The sequence below is a fragment of the Stigmatopora argus genome, chromosome 2 (assembly GCF_051989625.1).
Source record: "Stigmatopora argus isolate UIUO_Sarg chromosome 2, RoL_Sarg_1.0, whole genome shotgun sequence".
In the NCBI taxonomy this organism is placed as follows: domain Eukaryota; kingdom Metazoa; phylum Chordata; class Actinopteri; order Syngnathiformes; family Syngnathidae; genus Stigmatopora; species Stigmatopora argus.
In genome coordinates this window covers 16,576,325-16,598,988 of record NC_135388.1, presented here as the reverse complement: position 1 = coordinate 16,598,988, position 22,664 = coordinate 16,576,325, and the positions used below count along the sequence as shown (strand labels likewise).

At 39.3% G+C, this 22,664-nt stretch overlaps 1 protein-coding gene across 1 annotated transcript in view; it reads left to right on the top strand.

Annotated features, from left to right (window-relative positions):
- Positions 1 to 1,129: 1,129 nt before the first annotated feature.
- Positions 1,130 to 22,664, top strand: part of kcnq1.1 (potassium voltage-gated channel, KQT-like subfamily, member 1.1) — a 25,704-nt gene continuing 4,169 nt past the window's right edge. The window contains exons 1-13 of the mRNA XM_077594749.1: positions 1,130 to 1,421; positions 6,750 to 6,840; positions 7,161 to 7,287; positions 7,374 to 7,452; positions 8,642 to 8,738; positions 15,052 to 15,171; positions 16,116 to 16,226; positions 16,441 to 16,536; positions 16,674 to 16,790; positions 17,637 to 17,751; positions 19,959 to 20,085; positions 21,841 to 21,916; positions 22,180 to 22,274. Coding sequence (XP_077450875.1) covers positions 1,243 to 1,421; positions 6,750 to 6,840; positions 7,161 to 7,287; positions 7,374 to 7,452; positions 8,642 to 8,738; positions 15,052 to 15,171; positions 16,116 to 16,226; positions 16,441 to 16,536; positions 16,674 to 16,790; positions 17,637 to 17,751; positions 19,959 to 20,085; positions 21,841 to 21,916; positions 22,180 to 22,274 — 1,430 coding nt within the window. The 5' untranslated portion in view covers positions 1,130 to 1,242. The remainder of the gene's footprint in view (positions 1,422 to 6,749; positions 6,841 to 7,160; positions 7,288 to 7,373; positions 7,453 to 8,641; positions 8,739 to 15,051; positions 15,172 to 16,115; positions 16,227 to 16,440; positions 16,537 to 16,673; positions 16,791 to 17,636; positions 17,752 to 19,958; positions 20,086 to 21,840; positions 21,917 to 22,179; positions 22,275 to 22,664) is intronic.

The following is a 22,664-nucleotide window of genomic DNA, read 5'->3' as shown; positions in this document are numbered from 1 at the left end:
GGTCACACTCATACCTAGGGGCAGTTTTGAATGTTAAACCAGCCTATCATGCATAGTTTTTGAGATGTGGGAGGAAAACGGAGTACCCAGAGAAAACCGACGCAAGCCTGGGGAGAACAGGCAAACTCTACACAGGAAGGTCCGGACAGGGCATCGAACCCTCGAGCTCTGTGAGGCCAATGTGCTAACCTATTCTGTTGTTTTAATCCAAATATCTTCCTCAAGGCTCTTTGCCCAAGTGACAAATGACATGTGGCCAATGAGTTGTATTTTGAGCTAAATTGCAGTAAAATATAGAGGTATTAGATGGTTTGGCTATGGGCTAGGGAACCAAAACAACAAGGCTTTAGCCGATGATGTTTCCAAAGCCCACCTGGTGCCCGAGGTCACCTGGGATTGGCTCCAGCACCCCCCGCGAGCCTTGTGAGAATTAGTGGTAAAGAAAATGAATGAACAACATAATAGAATACTCACCGATTGCATCCACTTCCATGTTACTTTTATTATTAAATTCATCCCTCGGTCCGACGGAAAAAAAATAGAATTTTATATTGGCAATGTGCCTCCCCCACAACACGTATGAACCATATCCGTAAAAAAAATAATTTAAAAAATCAACAATTTAATTTGTTTTGGCTGCCTCAGTAATTAAACTTAAGGGAGGAGTCCGCACGTTTGTTATATCACTCGGTAGTAATAACAATTAAAAGCGTTTTTGCGCTTTTTATGTCTCACCTCATCTAATTTTCTTCCGCTGTATCCAAAGTCGGGTAACTTTTTATGATCATTCTACAAATGAATTGATTTTGGCTTGTGGCTAAGCGAAATCTGGTTTATCTAAGTGATATGGCTACATATTTTCAGCTCAACTGGGAACCCCCTTTAGTGACAGCCAATGCCTCAGTTCCATTATGTAAAGTTTACTGCACACAGTTTATGGGAAGTTGGTTTACAGCTTTGATAAATATTCATTTATTTTACATCAGATAGTTTCAATGTGTTTTAATTTAGTTCTTTTATGGTTATTTTCTTTTCTTTAATGAAGTTTGTGTGTTTGCGTGTAATTCCGGATGTTCACTTTAAGGGACCCCCGCCCCCCGATCTTGAGCCCCCGATCTTGAATGGGGAGGATGCTTATTTTGTTTCGGATCCCAGTATAAGAGATCACTGGACTCCGTGGGAGCCAAAACCAACTTCAGCGTTTCAGATTGTTCTGGGGCATTTCGAGCCAAATCCTCCATTATGGAGTCAGCCCAAATTGAACTTCAACCTTACTTACTGCAGCCTCGCATTTTGGGATGCAAGTCCGTGCACAGCTGGGGAGTCCACCCTTCCCTCACTCACGCCAACATCCAAGGACGAGTCTATAACTTTTTGGAACGGCCGTCTGGCTGGAAGTCCTTCGTCTATCACTTTGCTGTGTGAGTTATGTATCTTTTTTTTTTCATTTCATTTTCTGAACCGCTTTATCCTCATTAGGGTTGCGGGGGGTGCTGGAGCCTGTCCCAGCTGAATTCGGGCCGCAGGCGGGAAACACCCTGAATCAGTGGTCAGCCAATCGACAGGGCACGAGGAAGATGGACAACCATTCATGCTCACACTCATACCTAGGGGCAATTTAGAGTGTCCAATCAGCCTACCATGCATGTCTTTGGAATCTGGGAGGAAACTGGAGTACCCAGAGAAAACCCACGCAGGCTAGGGAGAGCATGCAAACTCCACACGGGTGGACCGACCTGGATTCGAACCCAGGACCCCCACTGTGAGGCCGACACGCTACCCACTCATTCACCGGCCCGCCTTTATAACAATTACACAAGAACTAACACATGCATATTGATTCATACACTGTGTTAGCTAGGCATGCATGCATGGATTCCTACAAAAACAAAGCTTTGTTAAATAATTAATTCAAGCAGAAACTGTGTAAAATACAACCCCATAGATAGATGGATGATGGATGCATATCGGCCGATCAGATTTTAATAAAGGCAGATACCGATATACCTCAACTTTCCTTATATCGGCTCAATATATCGGTCAATCACTAGTGTCCATATAGCAGCTGACATCTTACTCTCCGGTAGGACCCCCAGACTTAGCTCGACAGGTGAGTCATCGCAACCGATCCCTGATCATATTTGTCCTGTCACTGGATGGATGGATGGATGGATTACGGTGGATGAGTTGGATTGGTCTTCTATAGTCTAGATGTGGTGTCAGCGACCTGTGGCTCGAGAGCCGCATGTGGCTCTTTAGCACTACCTTGGTGGCTCCCTGAAGCTTATTTAAAAAAAATAAATCTTGAAAAAGATGGAGGATTGAAATCTTTTTGTTTGTTTGTTTGTTTTAATGTTGGATTCTGTGGGTAGACAAACATGACACACATTCTTAGAGAGAAAGCGAGCGAGAGAGATTTAGAGAGAGAGGAGAGAAAGAGAGAGAGAATGTAATAAAGGTTTAAAAAACAATAGGAAACACAATTTTCAAATTAATGCAGTAATTAATCAAACCTAATCAAAAGCCTGAACTAATAAGAAAGTCTTAAATTGACCTTTAATGAGAACAACAGTTGTGTTGGTGTTGTGTAACTTCCCTTTTTCCCTTCATGAGTCTTGGATGCTGTTGGTGGGCGTTTTAATGACACCGACAAGGGTTACTCCTCTTGGCTGGAATTTCTGCTACAATGTGATTAGTTGCTGTCTCGATAGGACACTACTTCTTCTGGATGAGAAAACCAGTGTATGCTGGCTGCTGTCAATGTGAATCACACTAACCCTAACCATAACAACTATGTTTGGAGTCAAACATTTTGTAGCTAAAACACAAGTGGGAGTCATGACATAACAAAATAGATCCCTCAAGTAGCACCCTGGAACTGCCCCCTAGGTATGACTTGAGAGTCGAGCAAATAAACTCATTAGTAATAGCTATACATTTACCATGGACATATTTAATTAAAAAAAGGAGGTGTAAAATACAATACTGAGGAGTTTGCATCTTCTACCGAGCTTGCCAGGTTTTTCTCCTGGTATTCCGTTTTCCTCCCACATCCCAAAGTCATGCATGGTAAGCTGATTGGACACTCTAAATTGCCCCTAGGTATGAGAGTGAGCGTGAAAGGTTGTCTGTCTTCTTGTGCCCTGCGATTGGCTGGCCACCAATTCGGGGAGTCCGCCGTCTGGTGCCCGCATTTGGCTGGAATAGGCTCCAGAACCCCTCAGTAATGACCCTTGTGAGCATAAGCGGTACTGATAATGAATATGCAAACACATACTTGTAAATTCAGTATACTTATAGTGAGCAATAGGCCATTGTCTTCCCCTAAGATAAAACAATCTATATGGCATACCATATGCTGTGCATAGCTTGTTCTAATGGAATGACACACAGTGGTATTGGTCGTAATACTGTTGAAGGCAAGACATTTTTTTCTTTAAATAGCAGACATCTCAGCTCTTTCTTGCTTCCAGGCTGGAAAAATGTAAAAACATCTGTTCTCTGTTGAAGACCCCCGCCTCCATTCCGTTTACAGCTAGCAACAAGGTGCTGCTGCACGTTGTAACACTATAATGGCTCATTATATTTTAGTCTGAACGAAGTAAATCTGTAATAAAGGCCAACGGAACAACATGACGGGGGGAGCCCGGTGAAATAGTGTTTAGTGTGTTGGCCTCACAGTTCCGGGGTCTTGGTTCAATCCCAGGTAAATCCTGTGTGGATTTGTATGTTTACTGCGTGGGTTTTCCCCGGGTACTCTGGTTTCCTCCCACATAAAACAAAAAAACATGCATGATAGGCGAGTTGGACACTGCAACCCTTGTGAGGATAAGCGGTTCCGAAAATGAATAAATGTGTGTGCAAATTCGAAGTACATATAGAAGACAAATGGTTAACAAAAAATGAGTCAGGTGTCCCCAGCCTCTGGCCTGAAGTCAGTTGGGATAGGCTCCAGCACCCCCTGCGACCCTTGTTAGGATAAGCGGTTCAGAAAATGAATGAATGTGTGCAAATTCGAAGTACATATAGAAGACAAATGGTTAACAAAAAATGAGTTTTGTCATTGCAATTACAGCAGTTTACAGCAATTCGAAATAGAATAATTATCAATGCAACTTTGAATAGCATTACTTTTTAACTTTTTAATGAAACAACTTGTTTTCAAACACTGAAACATAGGATAAGTGACAACCTTTTTAATGTCGTAAACTTTTTGAGTTTGACAATGCTTAGCATCCTGCATATTGTGCAATTGACTCACAGTATGGCCTATCTGTCTGGTGAAGCTCTGTGCACATTTAAAAACACGTTAAAAATAAACATTGAAATGAAAGGGGACAGGATGCAGCCTTAATTTATTGTGAAAACTTCCTGAGATAACCTATGCTGTCCGCTTGTCAGCAATCACAAAACATTTTTGCCCGCAGGATATAGAACTAGGTGATAAGGATTCCTCAGTGTGAAAACTCATCCTCTCTCTTCACAGTTGCTCAAATCAAACCTCCTCCGATATGAGTACGAACGGGAGTTTTGAGGAGTGGTGAAAAATAGTCAACACACTGTCAGGTTTATAGCAATTTAACTTAGTACAAAAGCACTGAATGCTGTGTTACCAAGGTATGCCTTTCAATGTAGAGCCACATGCCACAGTCATACAGACGGTTACTATGCTGTCAACAGACAGAACCAATTTTGTGCTAGTTGGGGTAATACTCCTTCCAATCATATTCCTTACAAATCTATCACAAAGTATTTTTTTCAGGATGTTTTGGAAGGATCATTGCCAAGAATAAAATATGTGTGAAATCAGTGGGCATGTTACACACTAATCATACATTTTGTATTGCACACAGCTGTTGTAACATTGGGTGTTTGGGATAAATCCCAAAGTATTTTACTGTTTTTAGCTCTATTCCATCAACAGTACAAAATCAATGTGTTCATTTCCTGGCACCAAACCCTGGTCGTCACAATACAATTACAACGTAAAAAGCATTTTTTTGGTCTTACTCCAATACTTAATAATGTGTGTATAATTTTGGATTGAATAGCTCGTAGTATTTCCACAAGAGATTCAGCAAGTGACAAAATTTGAGCGCTTGAAATTTTATTTCCTTTTCAGTTTTATTTCATTCATTCTGCACACTTGTGCAAATTTTCCTCCCGATATAGTAACACTTGAGATATCCAATATCAAACAATTGATTTGAAAGAATTGCTTGATCTGATCCTCTAGAGTTGGTAAGTGCAAAATTATTTACCCAAACAGCATCTCACAAGTATAATTGCATTCATATTCATTTAGTGTCTTGGCACCATGCTCCTCGGTAAAAGAGAATTTTAAAACATTCGCTGTTGCATACAGACCCTATCACCTCACCACAAGTAACAGCAGGAACACTGCAATAATAGATCAAAAAACAACGTTTTAGATTGTGCTGGGGTTGGTGGGTAGAATCATGGATGAACCATGCGGGTGATTGACTAATTAGAACCTACAGAATACAGTACTGCAGCTCCATTTTTGTGAGGTTATAAGCACATTAGCACCTGGTTGAGAAATAACCAATTGCCCAAAATTCTTGTTTTTGTTCACATCCAAAAGAAATATGTATATTAGGTAGTCATTGACAGTGTGTCCCTTCAATTTACTGTAATTGTAACATCTGTTTATTCATTCATTCATCTTCCATACCACTCATCCTCGAAAGGGTTGCGGGGGTTGCTGGAGCGTAACCCAGCTGACTTCGGGCAGAAGGCAGACTACACCTTAAACTGGTCGCCAGTCAGCCTTAGGACACAGAGAGACAAACAACCATACACACTTGCAATCATACCACCACTAGTGGGAATCGAGCCTGCGCCTGCCCACACCGAAGTCGGGCGAGTGAACCTCCACATCATGAGGCGGCTAAAATCCATTTAGTAAAAGAAAATATTCAGCGCATCAAATTCAACAATTTTGGTTAGCACAATGTGTTCCTTGTTCAATACACTACATATTCCTTAACATTAATTTTTAGAGTTTATCTCATTCAGGGTTTTATATTCATTTTCCTTACTGAACCCTTAATTATTGGATCTTCATAAAAAAAGACTGATGGCAAAAAATATCTAAATAATAAATACATTTTTCCATCAGATATTTTACATGAAGGGTACTTGAAATAGTATGGCGACAGAGTGATTAGCACATCAGTCTCACAGTTCTGGGCTGCTCGATTCGAATCCAGGTCAGTCCACTTGTGTGGAGTTTGTATGTTCTCCTGGGCCTGCATGGGTTTTCTCTGGTTACTCCTGTTTCCTCCCACATTCCAAAAAATCATGCATGGTCGGATGATTGGACACTGTAAATTGCCCCTAGGTATGAGTGTGAGCGTGAATAGTTGTCCCTCTTCTCATGCCCTGCAATCGGGTGGCCACTTATTCAGGGTGTCCTCCGCCTCTGGCCCGAAAGTTAGCTAAGATAGGTTCAACACCCCCGCAACTCTTGTGAGGTTAAGCGGTTCAGAAAATTAATGAATGAATATCAAAATCACAATTAGTACAAAATGTGACAGTAAAAATACACATTTGCATATGAAAACTATATATATATATATATATATATATATATATATATATATATATATATATATATATATATATATATATATATATATATATATGTCAATATATAGAGATGTATATAATAAAATAATAAGAAAACATGGTGAAATGTCCTTTCTTTTGTATTTGTATTTTTTCAGGTTCCTCATGATTCTTCTTTGCCTGATCCTCAGTGTTCTTTCAACCATTCCGAATTATAATGTTCAAGCAGTTTCAATTCTCTTCTGGGTGGTGAGTGCTTATTATGATTATAAACAAAACGTTTTGTCTTTATTAATAAGATGTTAGTGAATTCAAAAAGAAATAACGGCTGAATTGTTAATTTAAACTACTGTCCTTTTTGGACGATAAGGCACACCTGACTATAAGTTTGTTCATCTATAAACCACTCTGACTATAAGGCACAGGGATATTCACCGCAAAATATATACAAGAAATGGACTGTAAAGAGAATTCTATATTATTGTTACTAACATGTACAGTCGTGTTCACTGTTTTACTGTTTAAAGTTTTCTCTCCTGTTAATTGTCTTTGAATTTCTACTTTCCCAGGAAGTTTTCGTCGTGACCTTCCTTGGGGTGGAATATATTGTCCGATTCTGGTCAGCAGGATGTCGTAGTATATATGTTGGATTTTGTGGACGACTACGATTTGTTAGAAAACCAATAATTATTATAGGTTAGAACACACACGGGCACACACATGTCCAAGCACATTTGTATGGCAAGTTTAATCAAGCCTTTAATTGAGCATTCTCTACGCAGATCTAATTGTTGTGGTGGCCTCAATAATTGTGCTCGCAGTTGGCTCCAAAGGACATATATTAGCAACCTCTGCTGTCAGGTAAGACTGCATGACAAGGCAAATAGCTTAGAAAATATATATTCTCTTAAATAGTACATTAAAACAATATTTACACACAAATGTACCTCAAGTATCTCATTAGAAAAAAAGCTGGTAGAATCCAAAGTCACCATATTGAATAGTACTTCAGTTAACATAATGATCACAGATACATGCAATACATGCATACAGCAATACATCAATTTTTATCGGCCAGTCGATCACCAAGGACTATTGGTAGATTGCATGACAATACGATTTGATTGAGTCTGTTGGTTTCCTTTAGGCCTGAATGATGTCTCTTTTGTACTATGAAATCACAACGTGGGCACGTAAGATACTCATGTCGCAAGTTGTGTGATACTCTTATATTATATATTAATTTAGAAAATGCATATCTGGAGGCCGCCTCACAAGTTCTGAGATTGAGCATTTTGCCCAAAGTCAGCTACAATAGGCCCCAGCACCGTCGACCTTGATGAGGACAAGCGTTGTTGAAAATGAAAGAATGCATGAATGAATTAAATTAATATGTAATGCATAGTGTTCTTCCCGGGCCTGCATGTGTTTTCTCCGCATACTCCGGTTTCCTCCCACATTCCGAAAACCTGCATGGTAGGCTGAATTGCCTCTAGGTATGGGTATGAGTGTGCATGGTTGTCCGTCTCCTTGTGCCCTGCGATCGGCTGGCCACCGATTCAGGGTGTCCGAAGTCAGCTGGGATAGGCTCCAGCACCCCCCACGACCCTAGTGAGGATAAAGTGGTTCAGAAAATGAATTAATGAATGACTGTAATGCATACATGCTTAGATATTTTCCTTGAGTGCAGTTATTAAGTATTTGTACACCATCACATCCCAGGATGTGCGACTGTGGCCTTTTCTCCATACCAAGTTTGATGCGTTCTCCTCCATGCCTCTGTTCTCATATGCCCATGAAACATCATCAAAGCTGGGCCGAGTAGTGTTTCAATTCCAAGTTGGCATCTAACCAGGTCTGGTCGAATAGACCGGATGTAACTCATCCCATTCATTTTGATATATTGAGCATGAACCAATTCAGACTGTTCTGCCGATGGAGACTAGCCTGTCGAGTTACGCATCCAATAATGTTGTTTGCATAGCTATAGATATATAAAAATATTATTTTTATGTCTACACAATTGAAAAATACTCTGTTTCAATTTCAGGGGGATCCGTTTCCTTCAGCTATTGCGTATGCTTCACGTAGACCGCCAAGGAGGAACATGGCATCTCCTGGGTTCTATTGTCTATGCCCATCGGCAGGTATGTCATCTGCTTATCAGATCCAAATCTTTGAAGATCTGCTGATTTTTTAAAATACATTTGACCATACTCTGACATTGCCACTTGTAAACACAGGTCAAATTACATAATTATAGCCAGACTTTGTCAAGATAGACACGTTGTGGACAAACATTGATTGTCTTGGCCTTGAGTTTGGAAGTTCTGATCACCTTGTGTAGTGTAAGATATTCAAAGGCAGCTGATCCCACGCCATCTGGGAATGTATACATGTCTTGCTATGTAGTGTGGTATATTTCACATGCTCCTATGGTTTGTTATTAAATATTGGCCAATAGTGCGGAACGACGAGCTCCCTCCTTTTTTTCTGAGTGTGGATGGCGGCAGCTCATTACTAGCACCTGTGTTCCACGTTCCTGGATGCCCACCAAAAAATGCTCTTATTTAAATGTGCGGTCCTGCACACATCTCGACAGCAACATATTAATGTTCGAGGCAGTTTTGCAATGGTTAGTGTAATGGACGAGTAAAGGACAAAAAAGAATGACCTATCATTTGTTATGTACGCTTGTTTTGTACTGCACCACTACTGTGCAGCCTTATAAGGAGCCACTAAATGGTTGTTACTGTGAAGTACAGCTTTAGCCTCTTTGCAGACTTCTCGACCCTTAGAACCATTTGGTTGGTATCTATTCACTTAAAGCAGGGGTCTCAAACTTGCGGCCCGCGGGCCAACTGCGGCCCTCGGGACGATAATTTGCGGCCCCCGTCTTAATATGAAAGATCGATTTTTTTTTTTTGTAATTTTTTTTTTTTTTTTAATTTTTTTTTTTTTTTTTACCCCTTTCCCCATGATGGCGCCGTTTAAGTGGCAGCCAGTGGCAGTAGCTCTGTCCACTCATGTTTTTCTTGTTTTACAGCATGTTTTACATGAAAAATTAGAGGGAACATTGACATGCACCTGCTTGTGGCAGGTGTGATACTGGTGTGCCGATAGCGAGCAATGATGATGTCGTGACCGGATGATTCGCCTAAAGACGTTTCGCCGACGGACGTTTGACAGACGGACAGGTCGTACTAGTATTTGTTAGTTTAATGATTAAATACAAATACTAGTATTTGTATTTAATCATTAAACGCTGTTTTCAGCTGGATTTGACCGAATTTGAGAGCATTTGAGCCGTTTGGCGAATGGACGTCTATAGACGTTTTTTTGCCTCCATCGCGATATCATCCAGTATTTGTATTTAATCATTAAATGCTGTTTTAGGATGGATTTGACCCGATTGCTGTCATTTTACGGCTCGGTTCTGCTACATCTGCCTGCCCAAGAGTGCTTATTCCCGGACTGCCATTGATGGTAGACGAACATTGATTTTTACTATAATTTGGACAACACCGGCGGCGGGCCGGATTAAAAATCCTAACGGGCCGTATATGGCCCGCGGGCCGAGGTTGAAAAACTTGTACACACACGATCCGGCGGGGCGAGCGTTCGAATCCCGTTTCGGCGAAACCTCCGTTCGGCCGAATGAACGTTCGGTGGAACGTCCATTCGGCGACCTGCCCGTCTGTCAAACGTCTGTCGGCGAAACGTCTTTAGGCGAATCATCCGAGTACCGATGATGTCGCTCACACTGGTACTCAGTGCGCTCAGGGAGGTTGTCTTTCTGCTCAGACCAACAAAAAATTAGAGGGAACTTTGGTTCGGAGCTGAATGAACCAATCACGGTGAGGTATACGGCTCTGGAGGGCGGGACATCGGCCGGGCTGTCCAGTGCCTCGCTCACTCACTCATTCATTCCTCCAATCAGCTGGGCGGAGGAGAAGCCGTGAGGCCGATCACTCCGCTCGGCGCGCACACTCCTCCGCTGCTCTCAGCATAGAACTGAATGAGGCGCTATGATCCGTGATCCAGCCTGTGTCAGTGTCTGTAGCCATCTCCGCGATTGAAACGGAGAGCGAAAGTGCACATGCGCCACAAACCCGCGCGACTGAATGTGAAAGATCAACCCGAGACTCATTCCAAGTGGAAAAACATATTACAGAGCCCCAGAGATGTCTCTTTCAAAGCCTGCCGTGAAGAGAAACGTCGGTGATGAGCACAGACAGTTTCAAGAAAAGTGGGGAGTGCAATATTTCTTTGTTGAACACAGGGGCACCCCGACGTGTCTCATTTACACTGAAAAAGTTGCGGTGCACAAGGAATACAATTTGAAACGTAATTGTACTACGAGACATGCTGAGGAGTACGAAAAATACCAGGGAGATGAGAGAGCCAACCAGGTTGCCAGTCTTAAAACACGTCTTCTGAGGCAACAGGATCTCTTCAAGAAGGCTACCAAAGACAGTAATGCAGCAGTCAAAGCTAGCTACGCCGTTTGTGAGTTGATTGATCCTGTGCTAAGTGATCCCAAATGGCTCATGGACTTGGCTTTTCTTGTTGATATCACACATGAGCTTAATGTACTGAACAAGAAGCTACAAGGCCAGGGGCAACTTGTCAGTGCTGCCTATGACAACGTGAGAGCATTCTGCACTAAACTTGTGTTATGGAAAGCCCAGCTCTCTCAGACAAACCTTTGCCATTTCCCAGCATGCAAGGCTCTCGTGGATGCAGGCACACCATTCAGTGGTGAGAAGTATGTTGAGGCCATTTCGAAGTTACAGGAGGAATTTGATCACAGATTTGCAGACTTCAAGACACACAAAGCCACATTTCAAATTTTTGCGGACCCCTTCTCCTTTGATGTGCAAGATGCCCCTCCTGAGCTTCAAATGGAGCTCATTGACCTGCAGTGCAACTCTGCACTCAAAGCCAAGTTCAGGGAGGTGAGTGGAGAAGCAGACAAGCTTGGGCAATTTTTGAGAGAGTTGACCCCCAGCTTCCCTGAACTTTCCCGAAGGTTCAAGCGGACCATGTGCCTTTTTGGGAGCACATACTTGTGTGGGAAGCTCTTCTCCACCTTGAACTTCAATAAGTCCAAGTACAGGTCCAGACTTACTGATGAGCATCTTCAAGCTCTACTGAGGGTCTCCACTGCTTCCTCCCTCAAGCCAAATGTGACTATGTGAGAAGAAGCGCTGCCAGGTCTCTAGCAGCAAGGAGTAGGCAAGAGAAGCCGTGTTCAGAATATTTCATGTTCAATGTTCCATTCAAGTTCAGAAAGTTAAAGGTTAAAGAGCTGTTAATACAGACATTTGAAACGGAATAAAAATAATTAATTTTCTCTACTTAGCCAGCCAGTGTATATCTACTGTATGCTCATTAGTATTATTTGGTTTTGTATTACTGATTGATTTATTTTTTATTCATCTCTAAGTTAATTTATTTAATTCATTATTTTTTGTTAAAAAATAAAGATATTTGATAACGTTGGAATGTTTTATCAGTGCTTTTCTTGTGGAAATCCTGATGCGGCCCAGTCTCACCCAGACTCGGCCTCTAGCGGCCCCCAGGTAAATTGAGTTCGAGACCCCTGACTTAAAGACTTTCATTCCTAAATTTTATACAAAGTACATAAAGTAATAGGGTGCCAGCTCACTTGTATCCTCAAAAATTAAGCATTTTCTATACCCGAGTTAATGAGGAAATTCATGTATTTTAAGAGATAGATCATGTTTATTTTGCACATGGATCATCAACAATGTTTTGTGTGGAGCTGCTCTAGCAGTAATGTAATACATCCCCGTGTCTGCCTCTTTCTCAATCATTTCCAATGAAGATGTGGATGTGGCTTGCAGCAGCGAGGGGTGTAAATGCATGTGGTCTGGTATACAGTTTCTAGGGAAATACAATGTAAAAGCTTGTCCATCCTTGCGTAGACTTAGCCTTATACCTTCAAAGCCTGAAAGCCTGTTTGAGTGAAATTTAAAAAAATATATATTAAAAAACAACACTTAAGCCTACGAAATTGGAAGAGCTCCGAAAAGCTACAGTAAAGAATGGTTAGGACGTCAAATACAGAGCGAACGTCAGAGTGAGTTTCCTCCTGACATATATTCAGCTGAGAACACATACTCAAGGATTACCTGCCCTTAGCACGAGTTTCACTTTTGATTATCCCGTGACTCATGCTGTGGTTACTTTGGCGAGATCCAGCTAATGGCCAAGTTTCTCTCAACTAATACTTTTTTCCAGCCTCTGACAGGCAAGTGTCTTGCCATTTGGTATCCTTTTTAAACCTTTTGATTCAGGATTTTTTAATGATGTAACTAGTTGTTACAACAATAAAAACCTTGATTTATTCCAAGTGAACAAAGCTGCTTTTAAACGATCGGTTATGATGGTTCCACATATAATGACATACAGTATTGAAGCATGAAGCACTTAGTTCAGTGTGTCTTATTGTTCCCAACAAAAACTGCTACAAGGGAAAATAGCTTTTTACTGGCATTATCTTTTGACAAAAGTTTGAATACACTTTTAAAGAATTAGGTCTCACATTTTGCATTGTTGTAGGATTTAAAAAAAAAAACGGCTTGCTTTTGAGTATGCAGTATGCTATTAATTCTACTATATCGGGACAATTTCACCCTAAGGTAAAAGTAGCCATGCTGACCCACATTACAGGAGAGCTATTATGCAAATTACAGGGTTCTAAAAAGTCAATGGGACAAGGTTATACAAAATATGTCTAGAGTGCACATGTTCTGTGCCATTCCTGTATTACAACCATGTAACGGGGGGATGAGCATATTTATTTTTTGGTGGGGGGCATCATCTATCCATCCATTTTTTCACTACAAGCATGTAACAGGGGGGGTGAGCATATTTATTTTTTGGTGGGGGGCATCATCTATCCATCCATTTTTTCACTGCTCTGCTTATCAACACTGCTGTCACGGATGCACTGGAGTCTAAGCTTCAATTACCGAGGAAACAATAAATACTGGAGGTCACATTGCATTTTATCTTGTAGACTTGCTGCGCTGCGACCTCATTGTGTGTTTCTTGATGTTTTTTTGTTTTTTTAGAGTTATGGTTAGACAAACACCCTTCTGTGGTCACATCTGGGGGTTTCAAATTTAAATTCAGTTCATTTACTCAAAACACTATGTTGTCTAATAGTATAACAGATTAAATAGACACTAAGTAGCCTTCTCATGCATGTGGCTTGTAAACACAATTTGCGCCATTGCTCTTCACTGGCTCGGGAGCATATGGACAGCACTAGGTCTTAAATGTAGTTGCCAGTTTAGGTAATGATTCCAGGAAGACGTGCAAGGGTTCAATCAAGATATTTGAAGCTAAATGCACAGAATAGGATTTTTAGGAATTAAGGAGCAATAAATGCCAATGGTCCAGTAGTTGCATTTTACTATATTGTATTACTTTTTACTCTAATGCTATCCCACCCGAAATTTAGAGAAAACAAACAGTTAAGCTTTTCCCAAGGAATAGAAGGTCTTGTGCAATATGGCCTGCTGCTGTGCTTTTGTGTCTCTCTGTAAGTCACATGACAATGCATCTGGGCTTTTGTTTTTAAGAATTCAGCATATCCTGCAAATGGTCCAACTCAGCAAAAGAAATTCTGTTGACATTTGTGTAAATTTCTATCACAGAGAAAGGCGAAAACAAAGATAGGTTTCTCTCATTTCTGAAATTCAAAAGACAATTAGTGCAAATATAACAACCTCTGTTGTATGTCAGACAATTACACAAAGATCTGCGGAGCAATACATTTTCTGTATTTGCTTCTAGAAATTGCATCTCCGTCATTTTTATTGCTCTATTTGTAATTTCACTGCTTCTATTTCTTCTGCACAACGGATTCATTTGGGCCTAATTCCACAATATTAGTAAATTGTAAATGCCATTTCATGAAGCAGGTTTTAATAAGCTCACATTACAGTAGATCACTTATTAAGCTATTGTTTTTGTGGGACTCACTGAAAATCCCAAGAATATGCAGGACCTCTTGCATCATCTTGTCCACAAAATATCTTAAGGACTTTCTATTTTAGCTTTTTCATTTGAGTATATTTGCCTGATGAGTGCTTAAGCTCAATTGTTGTTCATTAATTGTATAGTACAGGATATTTTACCAGGTTTGGTGTTCCTTTGTTTTATATAATGAATAAGTCAGTTCCTCACACACGTGTCTTCTATTGTTAATAGAACGCTATTGAGTACACATTGAATCACCCGTCACCTTAACATTTTGATGAACATAATTTAGAGGTTGGAGGCCAAAATAAGTATGTTTCATACACAGACCAATGCCTTCATATCAAGGAAAAAATAACTTATTATTACTGGTTATTTGTAGTGTATACTGCACAAATGACACTAAATATGTTCCTTGTTGTTTTGTATGGTTGTGTATTTCAGGAGCTGATTATGACCCTTTACGTTGGCTTTCTGGGTCTGATCTTCACCTCATACTTTTTTTACCTGGCAGAAAAGGAACACAATATCTCAACCTTTGCCGATGCTCTGTGGTGGGGAGTGGTAAATATATGTTAGGGTTCTTTCATCGGATTATTCTTTTATGTTTTTGCAGTCAAAGAGGTTAAAATAATGTGTGCAAATTCAGGTGAATTAAGTTGAGGTCTATGTAAAAGGTAAGCGAAGTTAAAAAGTACATTTTTAATTGCCTTAATGACACTGAACCTATGCTAACGTTTTTGCTTTTAAAATAATTGTAAATTATAAAATTATTTTATTAAATCAACTATGCTAGCTTACCAAACAAGAACATGAAACAAATCATTAAGAAAATGTTACTATTCCTGTTTTGAAATCTTATTGTCAGTTTGTGCTGGTAGGTTTCCACTTTCCAGTGTGTTCCAGTGAAATGTCAAGTGTAAATATGCCAAACATGCTTCTGATAAAAATCACGTGGGGCCCTCACGTTAAAAAGCAAACTTAACAGTGGCAATATTGTAGAAAAGAGGTTTAATGATCTAGCAATGTGATGAAGGTGGTAAAAGTAAAATACGATCCAATCAAAACGCAAAAAAAAAATCAATTGTTTGGTAAAAGGAAAGGTTTTCATTAAATGTCGGATTTTTTTTGGCTACAATTTTTAGGTTTGAAGCTTTTAATCAATTCATTGTAGGTCGGTCCATCTATGTTGAATTTGCATGTTCTCCCCAGGTTTGCGTTGGTTTTCTTCGCGTACTCTGGTTTCCTCTCACATTCGAAAAGCATGCATTATAGGGCTGGTTGAACGCTCTAAATTGCCTCTAGGTATGAGTGTGAGCGTAAATGATTTTCCGTCTCCTCGTGCTTTGCGATTGGCTGGCCACCAATTCAGGGTGTTCCCGCCTCGTGCCCAAAGTCAGCTGGGATAGGCTCTAGCACCCTCTGTGACATTTGTGAGAATAAGCAGTCCAGAAAATGAATGAATTTTATTGTGTTGTTAATCAACCAACCTCATGTGTTCGTCCCAGATAACAGTGACGACAGTTGGCTATGGAGACATCATACCTGTGACCTGGCTTGGGAAGATGATTGCATCCCTTTTCTCTGTCTTTGCCGTAGCTTTCTTTGTACTCCCTGCAGTAAGTGGAGGATATTGCTGCTCAAATGCTGACTTTTTCAGTCCAGGGATTATTCTAGTTATTCTACTTAAAAAAAGATTCATTTTTAAGAAATGTTTTGCAAAATTACTTTTTTCTGAGCTAATCATTTATTAGGTACGAAAATACTTGTAGTCATTAAGCTATCAAACTTAAGTTGCTTTTAGACCTTAACAAGTTGTGATTTTCTTCACAGGGAATTTTGGGATCAGGTTTTGCCCTGGCGGTACAGCAGAAACAGAGACGGAAACTTTTTAATAGACAAATTCCCGCTGCTGCTCGTGTCATTCAGGTAGTATTTGATCATCAAATCTGACTGAGTCATTGTTACTTGTTGTTGGATAACGTGACTCTGATTTTCCTTACACAACAGATACTGTACATAAAATGTGTTTGAAATATTGCATTGCTTTTCCCTCTCCTCTGCAGACATCATGGAGATGTTTTGCAATGGAAAAGTCTGATTCTGCCACATTTAAGATGTTCTTGAGAAAGAAATCCAACACTCTGGACGCTTCAATCTCGACCCTGTCAACTAAGAAATCGGTCGGTGGAGCTTTAAATAGATCATTTTATATAGCATATTGGGTTACCATTCAAATCTTAACCATATCAGGGGTCTTTAATAGATAAGTGACTACAAGTAGTTCAGTATTTACCGAGTGATTTGAGTCAGATACCATAAGTACCACCAGACTAGTATGTAACATAAACACTTATAAGATTGACCAAAAAATGCTATGGTTTGCTGCATACACTTAACTAACTTCTTATTGTTGTGGCCCATTGTCGTTAATATAAACACATAGGGTTCAGACATAATGTTTAAAAAAAAAAAACAGACACAAACACAAAAAGGGAGCAAGCATTTTAATGTTAGTTCCTACAAAAGCATTTAATTAAAATGTAATTGTGAAACAAGTGACATAAATTCCGCAAGATATGACCCTCACCAAAGCAAACAAAAATAGAGGGATTCTCCGCTATCTGTTGAAGGTAAGCTTGAATTTACCACAACTGACTTTGTATGAGGAGTGGGGTTGGTCACCAATCAATCGACAATAGACAACAAACACAGGCCCTCACATTTAGACCTATTGGTAATTGAATGGCTTCACTAATTTAAAGGAAATATAAACCCAAAGTAAATGTGTTTACATTTTTGGATTGGGCAAAAGTAAATCTAATCCTATCAAATTGGAATGAATTTAAAAAACCTTTGTAAAGTACATGTTATAAGGCTTGAAAGGGCCCCAGGTGGTGGTTCAGTGGTCTGAATGCAGCAAGGGGTTGGTGCGCTAGAGCGCATTATAGAAAGAAAAATTCTTTGGAATATTTTTCTATTTGGCTACGATATTTTGTTGAGCTGTCATCTTTGTGTGTCTCTGAAAGGTGAACAAGGACATCACTTCAGATTTTCTGACAATTTCTAACATGGCCAGTGTCTCTTTGTCTACCCAAAAGAGCAACGTTTTGAACTCGAATGCATGTAGCAAGATGGACATAGGTAAGATAGGGTAATGTGCCCCCAGTATATGCCTATCAAATGCAAATTTTTGAATCTCTTCTGAGCATTCAGTTTTAATACAAACATGTTTTTGAGGGACAGTTGGATTCTGCTTAAACAGAAGACACATTAGGCATGAGAACATTGCAGAATCAAAACAGGACAGATTGCACGACTGATGTTACAAAATTCCACTCAGAATATCACAAAGCAGTTACAAAAAGCAACTCAAATTATGCATGCATTCTTTCTGTGTTAGCTGAGGGAATCTTTCTTTGTGAGCTGAGGGAAATTGTGAGTTTTACACTGCACGCAACGATCATGCCTGCTTACATTTCTACAAAAGAAAAAAATAATTCATGATTGAGTTGTTTTCTTCACATTTTGAAAGCATATTTCTCTTTTCCATTTTGATAAGCGCGATTAATGATTGTTGGGGGCAAATACGTGTATATGCATATGCAAATATATGTACATGCAAATATGGACTCTTTACTAAAAGTAACTTAAATCTAATCATCAATTTAACCTATAATCTATTGATCAATAATCAGTCATACACAGATTTATCAAGAGACCTAACAAACCGAAACCCCAGTCAATCCATCCATTTACTTCGCTAATTATCCTAAATTTTCAGAGCCTTACCCACCTGAGCGTTTTGGCAGGTTTCCCCTGATTGAACATAATAATTACAATTTTAGTTTAGTTTTACGGCTGTGAGAGAAAGCTAAAAAAATTAGAATAACCAACCAATCACAAGAAGAACATGCCAACTCCTCATTGGGAGCACAAACCAAGGATGTCAACTATGGGGAACGTAAACACATCCCACAATAAGGTGACAGGTTAGGCAAATGATAAGGATATTATATATGAAACCTAAATAGAGGGAAAGCAAATATAGTACAGCAGTTTAAGTTTTCAGTGCTGTTTCATTTGTCACTTTGTATAGTCACTACATTCTTAGTCCAATTTTGTCCTTCTATTTTTTTCACAAACAGATCTGTGGCAATCATCTCATTTGTTGTTTGTTCTGAATTTTTTTTTTTTCAGGAAAGAAAAAAATACATTTTTTGATCAGCCTGTATCCCATTAGCCTTCTCTGGTTTAATCGTTCCCATGAAGATATCTATCTACTAAGCAACTACCCACATTGAGCAAGACAAATTTTCATCATGCTAGCAATAGTATACTTGACTGGCATTCATATTCTTTTTTGATTATCCACAATTTTAAAACACAAATTAGATAAAGATCGCAAAACAAGCTCTCCATTATAAATGTCTTATGGCAAAATAATAGAGGCTTCCTTTTTCATTTTGAAATCGCTGCTTTGTTGTGTTGCAAGCAGACTAGTTGCAATGTGAGCTCAATTTTGTCTGCTCACAAAAACATTCACAGTCTAAATTATAGCAGAGAACATACAGTCCCCAATGAAATGAAACTGCAAAAGTAGCTCTCCTTCAAATTCCTATTAAACAAATTAGACAATTACAGATGGTCCGAGGCTGACATAATAGCCTTATTTTCAGCTTTCTGACAAAAAGCAAACATTAAGTAGAACTATTATTATAATAATCTGTGTTATTTTTATGAGAATGCTCATTTATTAATTCCATAAAAGTGTGTTATGTTCTTCTCGATGGCCATTGTTTATGGTCATCCTAAGTATAATCTTTGGAATTGCTTAAGTAAGAAAATGAAACAAAATGAAAAACATCTAAAATCGACCTATTATTGAATTACAGAATTTGCGTGTGCGGTCGATTGGTCGCCGGTCTTTTGGTCGCCGTCTTTTGGTCGCCGTCTTTTGGTCGCCGTCTTTTGGTCGTCGGTCTTTTGGTCGTGGTCTTTTGGTCGCGGTCTTTTGGTCGCCCGGACCGCGACAACGGGCGACCAAAAGACCGGCGACCAATCGACCGTGTACCGAGAATTTGTATGTCCCTTATTAAACAGTTTGTGCAGAGGCAGGGTCGTCGGAGATTGGAGAACGGAAGCAGCTAAAGATTGACCGGAGTCTTACGCAGAGGAACTCGGTCTGTTCTCCCTTCGTGCCCTCCTTCTGCAGAAGCTTTAAAATCTCACTCATCTGTCTTGGCGTGCTTACTCTGTGTTCGACCTTGTGAATGTTCATAATGGACCGGACAGTCATCAATCATTAGATGAGTGCAGAGGTTCAGTTGGCAACATGTGTTTTACCCTAGAGAAAAAACCTGGTCTTCTGGGTGTTGATTCTTCTGATGGCCTTAAAAGGAGCTACAGTATTGCTGACGACCTGGAACAAGAATTAGAGCAAGACGGTGCACTGAATGCAGCCACCTCCATATCACAGTGAGTTTCAAAGTAGGGGAGATTATTGGTTTGTGCTTTCCTGCAAACAAGTATTTGAAAATTACAGTAGTTAGTCTGCATTGTGAATAATCTCAAAGTGAGTTTGAGCAACGCATCAACACCTTCACCCCATACCCTCATCTTCAAATCAGGAGCAGCTCCAAAAATGAGCCTTACTGTTTTATAAAATTCAAAACCTGTGTGACACGACATATACATTGTTAAGCTCCTAATTTACATTGCAAGTTTCAGAAAAAAATTGGGGTTATTTTATATTTGTATTTTGTGTTCCTAAAGGAGTGTCTTGGAAACCCATTTGCGTTGGTCATTGACCTATATGATATCTACATCCTCAGAGCACCACTGTAAAATTACTGTCAATTAGGGAAAGTGCCACTTTTGTGAGGGGGCTGAGCACTGTAACAATGAGACACTGAGTCCAATCAGAGGAAGTAAGTGAAATAACTGCACCATGATGTCAGTGCTTACACTAATTGAAATGAATGGGGCTGCCGTTTTGACCCAAGGGACTTCCTCTCTAAATGTTGGGGTAATGATGCAGGCGTGGAATTGATTGCAACTGTGCTGTTGGGAAAGATCACTGATTTGATGATTGAAAAATATAAAACAATCCATCCATTAATTTCATTCCACTTATCTCTAAATATGTAACAAATAGCCATTACAGAATACCACAAATGGGTATAAATGAGTGCTAAAATTTGAGCAATAACTGAGAAAAAAGATCAATACCTTTTAATATCAACTGCAAATAAAATACAGTGGTACCCCTACTTTTGAAACTCTCCACTTGCTAAATATTCAGGATAGAAAAAGTCTCAATTGTAACATTTTATTTCAAGATACAAAATTCAAGTTACGAAACGCAAACTGGTCTTCACATCATACAAAATTGGTTCATTTTCATCATTTTCAAGGGGTTTAGTTGTTAGCAGGACCGTGGAATGAATTAGAGCCTTTAAATGTAAAATGTGTCTTTACTTTTGAAGAATCCACTTCACTCCACAAATAGACAGATATCAACATGGATACAGCCTTATTTTTCAAGTCCCAAAAACACACATTTCTATCTGTGAATTTCTCATTGTTCCTTTTGAAGCCAGAGACTTGGGTTAGAATTAAAGCTTTGCCCACAGTAGATAAAATAACAACATTAGTATTACATTGTCCAGATAGACAAAGTATTATTTTCGACCTAATCCTTTTTCTAGTTCGGCAGATGACTAATACCAATGTCCAGATGTAGCAAAAAGAACCTCATTTTAGAAAAACAACAACATTTCTTATCACTTAGTACTTCTTTCCTCTTGCTATGCCATTTGTTGTTTATAGTGTTATGAGCCCCGGAAAAAAAAGGACATTAATATATATCTTCACGATGAATGAATAATAATGAAACATTTTTTAGAAGTCATACTACAACATTAGTGTTTGAATATTGTCCATTATACAAAGGACCTTGTTCACGCACTTCCTTCCTCTTGCTAATTAATTTGTTGTTTTCAGTGTTACGAGCTCCAGTAGAAAGGAACAGTTCATTATAGTACTAACCATGGCCAAATGTCTTGGGGCTTTTTTTGCGAGAATTTTACAACAGAACATAGTCACAAAACACTTGCTATATGTTTACAGCAACTACATTTTAAAAGGAGATGAACATTACATTCAGTTATTTTTGTTTTTTCAACAATAACAATATAATGAAACAGTTGTCATTTGAAACCCATTTAACAGACTAACCGAGTCTCACAGACGAGCCATCCGTGTGATCCAGAAAATGTGCTTCTATGTGGCTAAGAGCAAGTTCCAGGTCAGTTCATTTATTTTTCAAGAACAACATATATATGATGGGGGGAATGATAATTACTTTTTCCTTTGAGAGAAGTAGTCTTTATGTTATAATATGAGAAGTTGTAGTTTGCAATATACTAAATGTGTGAATCTTTTAATTGTCTCAAAAGTAACATGAAATCTTCAAAATACATTTCATTTTCTGTAAGAAGAATTATTTAGTAAAATTGTAAATAGCCTGTAATGAAACTGCACTGATTTTGTACATTTAACTCCTAATAGCAAGCTCGTAAACCATATGAAGTCCGTGACGTGATTGAGCAATACACTCAGGGTCACCTCAACCTGATGGTGCGAATCAAGGAACTGCAGAGAAGGTAATTATGAGTGATCAAGCAGATGCAACACAGCACGTTTTGACAAATTGCCGGAGAGAGAGAGAATATAACAAAGCAGTTACAGAGAGAGAGCGAAAGAGAAACGTATGTTAGCCTTTTTTCTTAGTGTCCTCTAAAACCATTTCTGTCCAGCTGCTTTTCATAGCAAAGGCATAATCAACACCACATTGTGAGTAACCACAAATGGAGTACTGTATTTCAAATTCCCTGCACCATAAAACTGTCCCTATATCAATATTCCAACATTTTGCAATATGAAGCAGCTGAACAGCACAGGTTTCAAAAATAACTACATTGCAAAATAATGGTGAATATCCATAAAACTTAAACAGGTTTACTAAGTATCTGTAATTTATGGCCATTCATGTT